This window comes from Lichenostomus cassidix, chromosome 2, assembly GCF_008360975.1.
Source record: "Lichenostomus cassidix isolate B80296 chromosome 2, HeHo_3.0, whole genome shotgun sequence".
NCBI lineage: Eukaryota > Metazoa > Chordata > Aves > Passeriformes > Meliphagidae > Lichenostomus > Lichenostomus cassidix.
This window is the reverse complement of record NC_139482.1, coordinates 19228316-19239921: the sequence shown is the minus strand read 5'-3', so window position 1 is coordinate 19239921 and position 11606 is coordinate 19228316. Positions and strand designations below refer to the sequence as shown.

The following is an 11606-nucleotide window of genomic DNA, read 5'->3' as shown; positions in this document are numbered from 1 at the left end:
TTTCCGTGATTTCATGCAATGCTAGGCTGAATGAAACAAGTTGATTCAATACTCTCTCACAAGGTTGGCTTTTTTGATTGTCTGGATATCCCTCCCAAGACCCCCTTCTCCACCTGAAGATTCTTGAGTCATTGGTCTAAAAGTGTGGCCAGAGCCAGTGTGTTTTGGTGAAATATTGAAACACAGTGAAAAGCTTTCCTAAAACATCTTCCTGCAAAGGACTTCCATGTACAAGAGACAGAAGTCAGAGTGCTGATTTGCAATCCTTTTGATGCAAAATCAACTTTGAATTTCTTGACTGTTTTTTACATTTAATGTACCAACTTTTCATACATTTTATAAGCACTTGTCAACTCCTTTGAGCAAAGAGAGATCTTCATGTATGTTGGTAATTTAGTAATTCTGCTCTGTTTTCCTATTATTTCCTGTTATCTAATATATTTTCATACCACTGAGCAATAAATCCAATCAGTAAGTTAATGATATACAGTTCACTTGCATAGCATGTGCTGACATTTTTTAGTCATAAAACATTATAATTCAGTTAAATATTATCCCTATACACACCAGGTTGAAAGTCACTGCTTTGCAGAAGCCATATTTCCCGTAAGCTGCAGGTTCAGAAAGTGAGGTTCTAAAAACACCTCTCAGAGAGATATGTGTGAACACAGCTTAGTCAGAGGCACTTCATGATCAGCACTAGGCAGTTACAGGAATTATTTTCCAAGAGAAGGCTTGGGTAGTAATATAGCCCATGAACAAGCTCATATACCTCTGTGTGTTTCATTGTTTTGCCCTGGTGGATACTCAGACACCCACAGCAGGTGGATGCCAGCGTGGTGATGGCTCTTCTGCCCCACCTGGAGAAGTCTGCATCTCCCCCAGCCTGTGTGGGGACAGCAGTGCTGAGAAACAAGGTAAGTCTTGGTGGGCATTAGCAGAAGTGTGACACAGTTTGGTAGCTGAAATCACAGCAGAAAGAACTAGGGGGGATTTTTTTATGTTAAAAAATTTTTGGGAATTCGTCTTTTGGTTTTTTCACCCTCTTCATTTCATTTCTAAGAAAGCTTCTACCAGCTTCAGTTTTATTTTTTCCTGCATTTTTTTTCAACATTTGTAAAGCGCAGGGTTCTCATAAATCTTCATATGGATATTACATAACAAAGCAAGTGTTTCCTCATCCAAATTCAATGAGGATTCAGCAAGTAATACTTTTTTCCTTAATGTGTGGCAACATTGTTTGGTAGCATTCAGGTTTAATCCAAAATATTTAGAGCAAGGTATGAGCTACAACAGCTGTCTAGACCAAGGTGGAAACTTTCTTGAATTCATGAGCTGATTATCCTATCTTAATCTTTGTCCCATTCATTTGCTACAAATACAGTTAGTGCTGTTTCCTGTAAGGTATTGATCTAAGTTGTGAGAGTGAATTTTAACTGCTCTTGTCTGAGTAAATTTGTATCAAAATTCTGGTATTTCCAGAATACTGTACTACTGAATGGTGCTGCAAATAAGAACTGAAAATAATTTAATAATTATATATATAATAATTTAAAATAAAAATAAAGTAAAAGACAATAATGTTAATAGTAATAATGGTAAATAATAATGATATTAAAAAGGAAAAAACCACAAATTATGCACAATAAAATTGCTTGCCACTCACTGACTGATGTCAGATCTCCCCTTCCCAAACCCAGATCAGCCACACTTCCAGGTAACTCCCCCCAGTTTATATGCTGGGATGACCTTTCCCAGCTATGCTTCCCCCAGTTTTGGCTTTTTTTTTTTAAATTTATTTTTTTCCACAGAATTACAGAATATTCTGAGTTGGAAGGGGCCCACAAGGATCACTGAGTCCAGCTCTTCAGTGCATGGTCCATATGCAGAGCATAGCTGCAGCCTTGGTGTTAGCAGCAGCAGGCTCTGACCAGCTGAGCCAACCCTGCAAACCTCCTCACTGGCAGAGCACGAGACAAAGGGAAAAATAAGTCCTTGCCATAGGATATACATGACTTAGCAAAAAACCAAAACATCAGTGTTTTACCAACACCACTCTCATTCTGAATCCAAAACATACCACTGTAAGAGCTGCTGAGAAGAAATTAACTCTACCCTAGCTGAAACCAGGACCGATGCATAAGATAGTCCTTCTTGAAGATTTTTTTTTCTGAGTCCAAGGAAGAGCTTGGATTTATCAAAATTTTTAATTCTAACTAAATCTTATCTAGGTTCTTCCTCTCACTATGCAACTATCTTTGTTGGGATTTTAAAATTTCACTTTAAATATAAAACAGGTTGTTTTAGGTGAGCCTATGTCTTTCTGTCCTCACTGAAAACTGCTAATTAGAGCACGTTAGCAATCACTGAATTCAGCTGAAATCTGTGAGAAAGAGCAGCAACTTATATCCAGGCTCTTCAAATTACAATTGTGTGTCCAGCTACATAAAGTTTTTCTTCCTACAATAGGAATTCCTGTTTTACCCAAATAAGGTGCAGAGATCTGTTTGGAACAGGAGACTAGAATCAGCTCTAGGATACTTGATTTTTATTTCTCTGCAAATAAGACAATTGTTAAGACTGTATTTGACATCATTACATTTTTGCAAGTTTATTGTGCTGTACAAAAATTAATTAAATGGTAATGGCCGCAAATTATGCCTGTTGAATTCCCTGATGTGTCTAACATGTCTCAGGTTAGCACATATTTTTATCACTTGCACAAGAAGTGCTTATGCTAAGTTCCACTGCATAGCCTTGAAATCTTCATTTCCCGTGGTCTTGGTTTCCCTGGAGAGGGCATTTTGTCCAGGCAGCACTTTCTATTGTGATTGCAGAATATGGAGCAAGAGGTGCACTCTTCCATTATTTTTTATGGAGGCTCTTTACACTTGTTTGTTGAGGGAATGCAGCTCTAGACAAATGCTTACATGAAAGCAGACAATTAAAGGTTCCTCCAAAGACCAGTACAGAAAAACGAGCCTATGGGCTCTTCAAAAAACCTAGATATGAAATTATATTGTGTTTTATATGAATAAGCCAGAGGCCTTGAGGGACAGGCTACATGCTGGGACTGCTTGGATAAAGCTCTGGATTACTTCAGGAGATAAGTCAGCTGTCACACATGAAGATACAGATCAGGCTGTCAAATCCAAGATTTGTCCTGCTGCCACTCTATCTTGTGATTTGGGATTATAGTAAAATTATTTTTCTGCCTAGGTTTCAGCTCCTGATCTCATGTTTGTGACAGGTTCCTGCTCTTTCCCCTGGGCTTTGCTCAGGTTTAAGGAAGCTTCTGCCTTGAAAATATATAAAAGTTGGAATTCCAGTTTTTATTGTTCATTTGGTCTTCATATTGCAAAATATGTGCCAGGAAGTGAACGATAACTAACTACTCTTAAAACTATTTTGTTCCCAGAATATCCTAAACTGAGATTTTATATACATGCACACTTGAAGTAAAAGTTTTAACTGTAGTTCCTATGAGACTTAGAATTTTTCCTTAGAAATTATTTTAAATATTTTTTTTTTGTTCACAGGAATTTCGACAAAAATTATCTAAAAACCCCCACATATTTCTTCCTTCTGAACTTTCCCTCTCTAAGCAGTGATTTTATTTTTGTAAATCTATCTTCCAGCAAAATTACATTGGTTTGTCTTCATGTTATATTTTCTGTGAAAATGAATATTGCCTTGGAAAACAATGATGAATGTTTTTTTTTTTAATTTAAAAGGGTGTAATTCTTGCTATTTCCTGTTTGATTTGCAAATTAATTTGCAATTGTTTTCTCAGGTATGAGAAAATTCTTGAAGAAATAGTGAATGTGATTTGTTGAATTTCATGCAATGTAAAGCAGATATGCTTCAGCAATGTTTGTGCTTTTGATGATCCTCTGACATGCTGTTTAGCCACTTAAAGATCTAAGGAATAAAAGCAGCAATAAAAGTTGGTTGGTGACTCAGCCAATCTGCAAATTAACTTGAGTCTGGAATGCTTGTGTGAATTATTTCTGTTTTCCCCTCTCTCACCTTGTAATTAATTGTTGCAGTAAATTGATATGAATGTGAAAGTCATGAAATTAAACATCATAGTGTGACTATAAATGCTGCAGTTGCAACTTTATTTAAAATGATCAGTGAACTATGATAATACAGACTAGACCAGAAGCATTAGCAGGGGCTTGGAGCAAGCACCAATTTGAGAGGGAGTGTGAAGGAATTGCAGATCTTGTGTCTAACCAGAATCCAAATTAGAAGGCAGGGGTTTAACCCATCTTCCTCTGCTGTGTAAGACAAAAGGTGGGGAACTGAAAGTTTCCACTCAGGACATGAAATGTGGTGACAGTATCATGTACTGGCCACTCTACTTGGGCTGAAGTTGTAATGAGTTTGCTTTTCAAAGCTGCATCTGCTTAGATTATTTTTTTAAACTAAATCCTTCCACCACTACAGTAAGTGCTTCAAGGAATGGAGCTGTCCTGCCTGTCAAGCACACCCAGGCACTTTCATTCAGCTTGGATATGATGCATAAAGTGCTGCTTGACACCGTGCAGAAACCAACATCTGTCCCTCCATCCCAATAAAAAATTATCTATCTGGTCACACACCCTCCTCAAATTGCCTGAATGAACTTGTGCACCAAACTGAGTTCTGTACCAGAATGTTCTGCCTCCCTTTTCTACTCTACCCTGCTCTGCAGGGGAATCTGGAAGGTGGAGAAGTGGTCCTTCCTCACCACCTTGCTATGTGTCCTGGAAGAGATAAGGAAGAGGGAAAGCAAGTGGGGACACTATGCCATTCTGAGGATTCATTTCGTCTCTTGTTTGAATGATGTGGAATAAAAAACAAATTGCTACCTGATTACATCCTGGTGTTAAGTCTTTGTTTTTCTATGCAAGAACTCTGGACAAATTCTTCACCTTAGAGCTGCAGTGTATTTTAAGAATAGTCTCTGCATATAAACTATACTAGCTTGGAGAGTTTCCTACAAAAAGGTCACTACATACATATTTGTGACGAAAAGAGCATATATTAAAGTGATTAAATATAAACGGACTAATTTGGATTTGGTTTGGTGAAGGGACACTCACCTTTTTTTTTGAGGTTTTTTTCCAATGCTCATTCTCACTTATCTCTCTTCCACTGAGCTGTTTCTCTTTGTTCATGATTTAAACATTCTGGTGTTTCTCACTTCTTTTTCACCTCCCTGTTCAGAGTGCTTCTCTGTGCTAATTAAACAGCAAGTGATGGTGAAAAAGTATCCTATTGTTTCTGGTTTTAAGCAATTAATTTTTTGGTTTTTTGCTTCAATTCAGGTTCCTCCTGGGACAAGTGTGATTTTGAAACCAATCTATGCAAAGCTCTTCCCGAATTCAATTTACAGCCTGGCTGGATAAGAAGAAATGGTCAATCTGGCATGGGACCACCATACTCTGACCACAATGGGAATGAGAGTGGTAAGACTTCTTGTACTCTTTGAGGAAACCATGGACTCTTACAAATTATGTGCTCTTCTATTTAATTTGCTAAATTTTGCTATTTTCTTTATAGTTCAATTATATTCTGCCACATGTTTTCTGAGCACTTGTGTCTATGCTTTTAGGCCATTGCAATTACAACAACCCAGAATTCAGTTTAGAAATCTTGAGACTTTTTCTCACATTTTCTTGGGCAGGTAAATGCCTGGAGTGTGTGTATCTGTTATCTGTGGCTAATGTTATTGCTTCAAATATTTTGAGAGAAGAGGACTTTGTATCTGGGGACGGGATAAGCTTTGATAGTCTGCTTTTGAGCCAGCTTCTTTCTAAATCTTCTTACAATTCTACTTTGCCTCAAAGACTGCCTCTCAACTAAGTAATTCCTTGCATCTCTCCTCAGACAGAATATACCACTTATATTTGTCCTATGGGCAAATGAACCCTGCTTCTCATTCTGTAATACATACTGTAATACAGTAGTAACACAGTAACTGTTTAGTTCTCAATATTTTCTAGTTTTCGCTCCCTCTCCACCCACTCCCCCTCATCTCTCCTGGACACAAGCAGTGCTCTGGCAGCCCTCATTAGGAGCACCTGAAGGCAGGCAGGCAGTGTTGCAGTGTGTACAAGAACACAAACCAATGTGGGATGCAAGTGCTGTTGTGGTTAGCCCAGTGCTTTACCCCTCGTTCCCAAATTGTGATTATCTGGGAGTGTGGAAATTTGCACTGTGCTAAAGTAGCATCTCCTACACATTGTATAACCTACCAAAGAGGTAGAAGTTCCCTATGAGTATAAATTGGTAGTTTCAAGGTGAATGTATGGAAAGCTTGCTTAGAAATCAGCAGATGAAAATGGAACCCAACATTAAATTTTTTTCATTGAGAAAAACAACAAACAGAAGCCCCACTCTAGGTTTTCCTGCAAGTTTTCATTTCATAGTGGACAATTCTCATTATTAGGAAACTTTATGCATGTGATATGCATTTAGCAACTTCAGCTTTTGCTTATATGTATCACAGAAGCACATCCTACTGTGTGCATTATGCTTCCAAAGATAAGGTAGCTCTTAAAAAAGTGTTGATTTAAACCAATGTTGGCACAAAAATGTGAGCAGCTACCAAACCTTTTTCATAAACATAAGCTTTATTCCAAGTCTGTAAGTTGTGAAATAGTTTATCTTTAAAATAATAAAGCCCTTCTCATCAAGAAACCCATTTTAAAAACCCTCAAAAGTACAAATATAGCAAACTCTTGGCTAGAATAAGATACTCTCATAAACACAAAAAAGGTTACCTGCATCTTGCAAAAAGCTGGTGGGGGAGGGAGAATTTGACTTATATAAGCAGCCAAAGCCAGCAAAAGATTGAGAATCATCAACGAAAGTGTTTGTTACAGACAGAGCAAACTGTTCAGTCACCTGTATGTTCACAATTACTTGTTTTAGGTACTCAGTCACTGTTGTATCTGCCAGGTCTGAATTGTGCAGTGGGCATGCTAATCTAAACTATTTTATTCAGCTTGAATACTTGCAGCTATTCAACTTTCTGAGAGGCTGTGTATTCAGACCTGTGAACTGAAGGGCTAAGGAGATTTAAATGATTTTATTAATTTGGTTTTTTACCTGGAGAATGTCTAAATTGTACTTTCAATTTCTAAAAGCTGGTTCTAATTGTCTAGGAAATATTTATCTTCTTACAGCAGTGAGTTGAGTTTTCCCACTGCTGGTGACTTGACAGACTATGTAATCAGTTTTATGTTGGTTCCTGCTTAAAACCCAGAAATGATTCTCTGTTGTGACACTAAGCAGAGTCTGCTCTATGGCAGAGTGCTGAAGGAAGTGTTCCTGCCATCAGGATGACACACATACATTAGCAGAAGAGCAATGATCCCTTGGTAAATATAACTCCTTTGATGATTTATGTAATCATTTACTAGAACCCAAAACATTTCTTTTGGTCTGTCTCTCATGGCTCTTTTTTTTTTCACTGAAAAAGCAATTGAAGAGTAAAAACCACTTAAAAAAAACCCAAACCAAAACACAACCTGATTTTGCTAGATGAAATTGTTCTCTATGTAGAACTCTAATATGAAATGACTGTTCAAAATTCTTCAAATTACTAGTTCTGCCCCATCTGTGTAAAACTTAAAATTTGTGTGGCAGGTGAAAAATAAAGTTTCGACTCTTAGACACATTTATCTTTAGGGAAGTAAAAGAAAATATTTCAAAATTTCATGGAAGCTAACATCCAATGGAACAGATTGGAGTCAGGGACAGGGCTCTGCAGAGGCACCAAGCCATCTGTTGTGGGTAGGAACAATACCCTTGCAGCTGGCAGGCTCTGAAAGTGCTGCCTGAGCAGTCAAGAAAGGTCTCAAACCTGGGGGCAGCATGGCCATTGCCCTGGTAGCAGACTGCAAAATGCAGTTTAATAAATTAAGTATTTAGATGTTTTGATCTATCTTCTGATATTTGGTTAATGCATTATTCTTGATTTTTAGGATTTGTTTTTTCTTTTTTTATTCCTTGAGTTCTGCTTGGCTTTTTTTCTCCTTCATCTTCCTTATTTCATTAGCACATTCATGTCAGAGGACAACAGTTTACTTGACATTGTTTGGAGTTTTGGAAGAAGAGAATTAAAAATAGATTGATTTGTTCTCTATTCTTTATTTTTCCTCTTGCATCCTTTAACACATAACATCTCCAATATTGAGGGAGAGCCAAATTTTGACTTGCAGTATTTGATATCCTAAAATAGGGTGGTTGCCTTCCATATTTTCTAAGTTCTGAAGCAATATTGTCGGGAAGAGACACAATCAGTCAAAGGCAACAACATAGTTCACTGAGTCCTCTTGAGCAGTTACACTTTCAAGTGAAGCAAGGACTTGTGAACAAAAGACAGTGGTATCTTTAACGGTAGTTTTGAAATTCTGAAGACAACTTTTCACATTGGGAATGTGTACAGGGATACCACAGCCTTCTCTCGGCACTGAGGCAATTTTCTGAGCAGCCAAAACCTAGATGCCTATCTGAACACCAGCAGAACCTGTGAAAACACCACAGTCTTCTCTCCCATGTTCCACCACCTCCTCAAAGACCTGAACTGTCCTGATACATGTGTATTTTACTGTAATACGGCAGTTTGATGTTTAGGAATGAAACATGCTATTTATTCAACAATTGGAGTTTCAAGCCTTTGATCAGCTTTCTGAGTTAGTCTCACTTTGTCCCAAAATTTTGCACTTCTAAACTGAATATTCAAGCCATTGCCACATTAAATATTTTGGAATCCTACTTAACATTTTAGCTGGAAGAAGGAGCAATGCCATGACAGTATTGAACATGAAAAACAGGTTGGAACGCAATGGTTAAAAGTGCTATTAATATTTCCTGGGGAAATAATTCTAGTTGGCTTTTTAGTTATTAATTTATAACTTTACGTAATGCTCTTCTTGTTTTATTGTTGTGGTTTTTTTCCAAGCTTCTAATTTTCTCTTTTTTATTCCTTTTAATAGCTTATTTCCTCTCATTGTCCTCTGAAATGCAATCTTCTTCTGCATCTTTAAGGACAAATGTTTTCCTTCCAACTGATGAAGAACACGTTTGCCAGGTATTTTGATGCACAATCCCTGTATTACGTTGTCCACCATAGAATTTCCCTGGAATAATCAGACCTTCTGTTTCCTAGATTAGATTTCATTACTGGGTCAGTCAAATGAGTGGAACATTGATGGTGTGGCTTCAGAAGCACTCTGAAGATACTGTTACAAATATTTGGCAAGCTTCAGGAGAGCTACAAAATCAGTGGAACGTAAATACCATCACAATCAACAGCACTGAAAAGTATGAGGTTAGTAAATTGAGGTTCCTGTAAAGGACACTTGTTAAATGGGTTAGAAAGTGTGGGACTTTTTAATAGGTCAGCACTAACTATTTTGTAAATGGAAAGAAAACACTACCGTGAGGTAAATGAGAAAAAAGCCATTTTGAAGATCATAGTTTGCATTAACAAATACAGCTTATTCTTATCTCTTAATGGTGTTAAAACTAACACCAAACTTTGCTTTAACTGTGCATGTGTCTTAAATAAAACAATCTCGAGTCATAATTTACCTACCAGCCCATAGAGGTGATATACTTGTGATCTTAACTTTCAATACAATATTCCCTTAGCCTCAATCTAACTGGACTGATAAACTCAAGGTTTCATTTATATAGGAAACAGCATTTTATACTCTGAGATACTGTTTTATAGAGGTGCTGCAGGTGACAAACACTGCACTTGACTATTAATTGCAGCTTTGAGCCTTTGTCACAGAATGCATGCATATGGTTTCATTTTGCTAAAAGCTACTGGAAAGCAATGCAAATATCATCTGCTATTTAAATATTTTTACATGTGCATTTACAAAAAACATTAGCACAGTAAATGTGACTTAGGGCTATAATGTTCTGGGTGATGCATGCTAATACTGGAGAGAGTGGGGAGCAGAGAAGGGAATGAGAGGCTTTCCTGCCAGAGCAGTTATTGTGAGCTTGGTTTGCACACAGACCTGAAGGCAAAGCAGCACAACCTCATATCAATAAACCAAATGAGTAACATAATTACATGAATTGCATATTTTATGCTAAAGCATCCAACAGGATCTTGATTTTTGAAGTACTATTGGCCTGCTCAACCCTTCTGAGAATGTATGTTGCAAAATACCTCAATACCAACTCAATACAAATATCAATGTTGTTATTGGTCAATAACTTACCTCTACCTGATATGTGTATGTAGAGCAATCTCAGGTTGTACTGGAAGGGTTTACTTCTAGGGTTTTTTTTTCATTCTTTTTATTACTTGGAAAATTGACTGAGTCTGGGAATGGTTAATATAGTATAACATCTACTTCGTCTGAATTGCCAGGTCAAATCCTGATTAGATTATTGTTTGCAAACCTAGTTTCCTCTGGCCTCTATCAAGTGAACTGATGGGCACAGTCCAGCTTTAAAGAGGCAGGTGTCAAACTTACTGCAGCAATCATTATAATTGGCTTAAGAAATACAGCTCAGCACCTCACAAAACCTGCATTCTGAGGCTGAGAAAATTTTCTTCTTTGCATATTTTTGCTTCAGTGACAACTTGCAAGATGTCACTGTCACACAAGTGAATGCAATTCACTTGCCCTTTTGCACTTGTTTTTTTATATAAGATACTTAGCCTACAGGGGTACCTGTGGCATATTTCCAGAAAAAATTTTGATTATTAATGTTTCTATGGAAAAAAAATGATAGGAGACAAATATTTTTATTTAGATGTATAAATCAGTCCGAAATAGGGTGCTTTCATACTTTTTGCAGTTTTACAAACACGTTTGAAGAAATATTTTAGTTAAAACCAACCTCTGAACTTCTGCTGCTTATTTTCTTAGCTCATTTTGATATTGAGTGTTTAACACTGAAGTACTTAGTATCTTGGACTATATTTATGGGATACAGAATTTTGGTTTGGCATGTAAAATCTCCATTTCTGAATGGAATTGTGAATTACAAAGATTGCCAGTGGTTTAACTACTGAACAAACAGCAAGCTCAGTATGTCTGTTTTCGCTGGATTTTGGAGAATTATATCATGGTTTGCTCTCCTAAGATACTTTTCCTCTGATTTAATGAGCACAATTTTCTGTCCCCCAGACTAGATTAAGGGAAGGGGTTTTGGGCTTGGGGTTCATATGTGTCTGTGCTTGATTCCTGTTTTACCCCATGCTTTGCTGCTGTCCACAGGACAAACCTGTCCCTGTGGCTGCACTGAGGAGCCAGCCCAGCTCTGTTGGATCCCACCTACAGTCCTGCCACAGCTTTCCACACCACTAACGGAGCTGCAATTTGTTAATTTGTTCTGGTGCTCACAGATGTGGCATAGATAGAGCTCATTGAGGTTATGAGCAAAAAAAGTACTGCTAAGCAGACATTTTTTTTTTGTTACTGACTTGTGATCTTAAGGAGCTCTAGCCTTTTTGTAAGAAGGAAAATTGAATGATTCCTTGCTGGAGTAAACACGGGTGTGAGTCAGTTTGGTTATTACTGGACTGAACTCAGGGGCAGTCAGCTGGGTATCTGCACCAGATAAAGCCTGGATAATCT

General features: G+C 37.5%; 1 protein-coding gene across 1 annotated transcript in view; it reads left to right on the top strand.

Annotated features, from left to right (window-relative positions):
• Positions 1-615: 615 nt before the first annotated feature.
• MALRD1 (MAM and LDL receptor class A domain containing 1) overlaps positions 616-11606 on the top strand; it is a 229886-nt gene continuing 218895 nt past the window's right edge. The window contains exons 1-4 of the mRNA XM_085050566.1: positions 616-917; positions 5316-5456; positions 8994-9088; positions 9167-9328. Coding sequence (XP_084906692.1) covers positions 755-917; positions 5316-5456; positions 8994-9088; positions 9167-9328 — 561 coding nt within the window. The 5' untranslated portion in view covers positions 616-754. The remainder of the gene's footprint in view (positions 918-5315; positions 5457-8993; positions 9089-9166; positions 9329-11606) is intronic.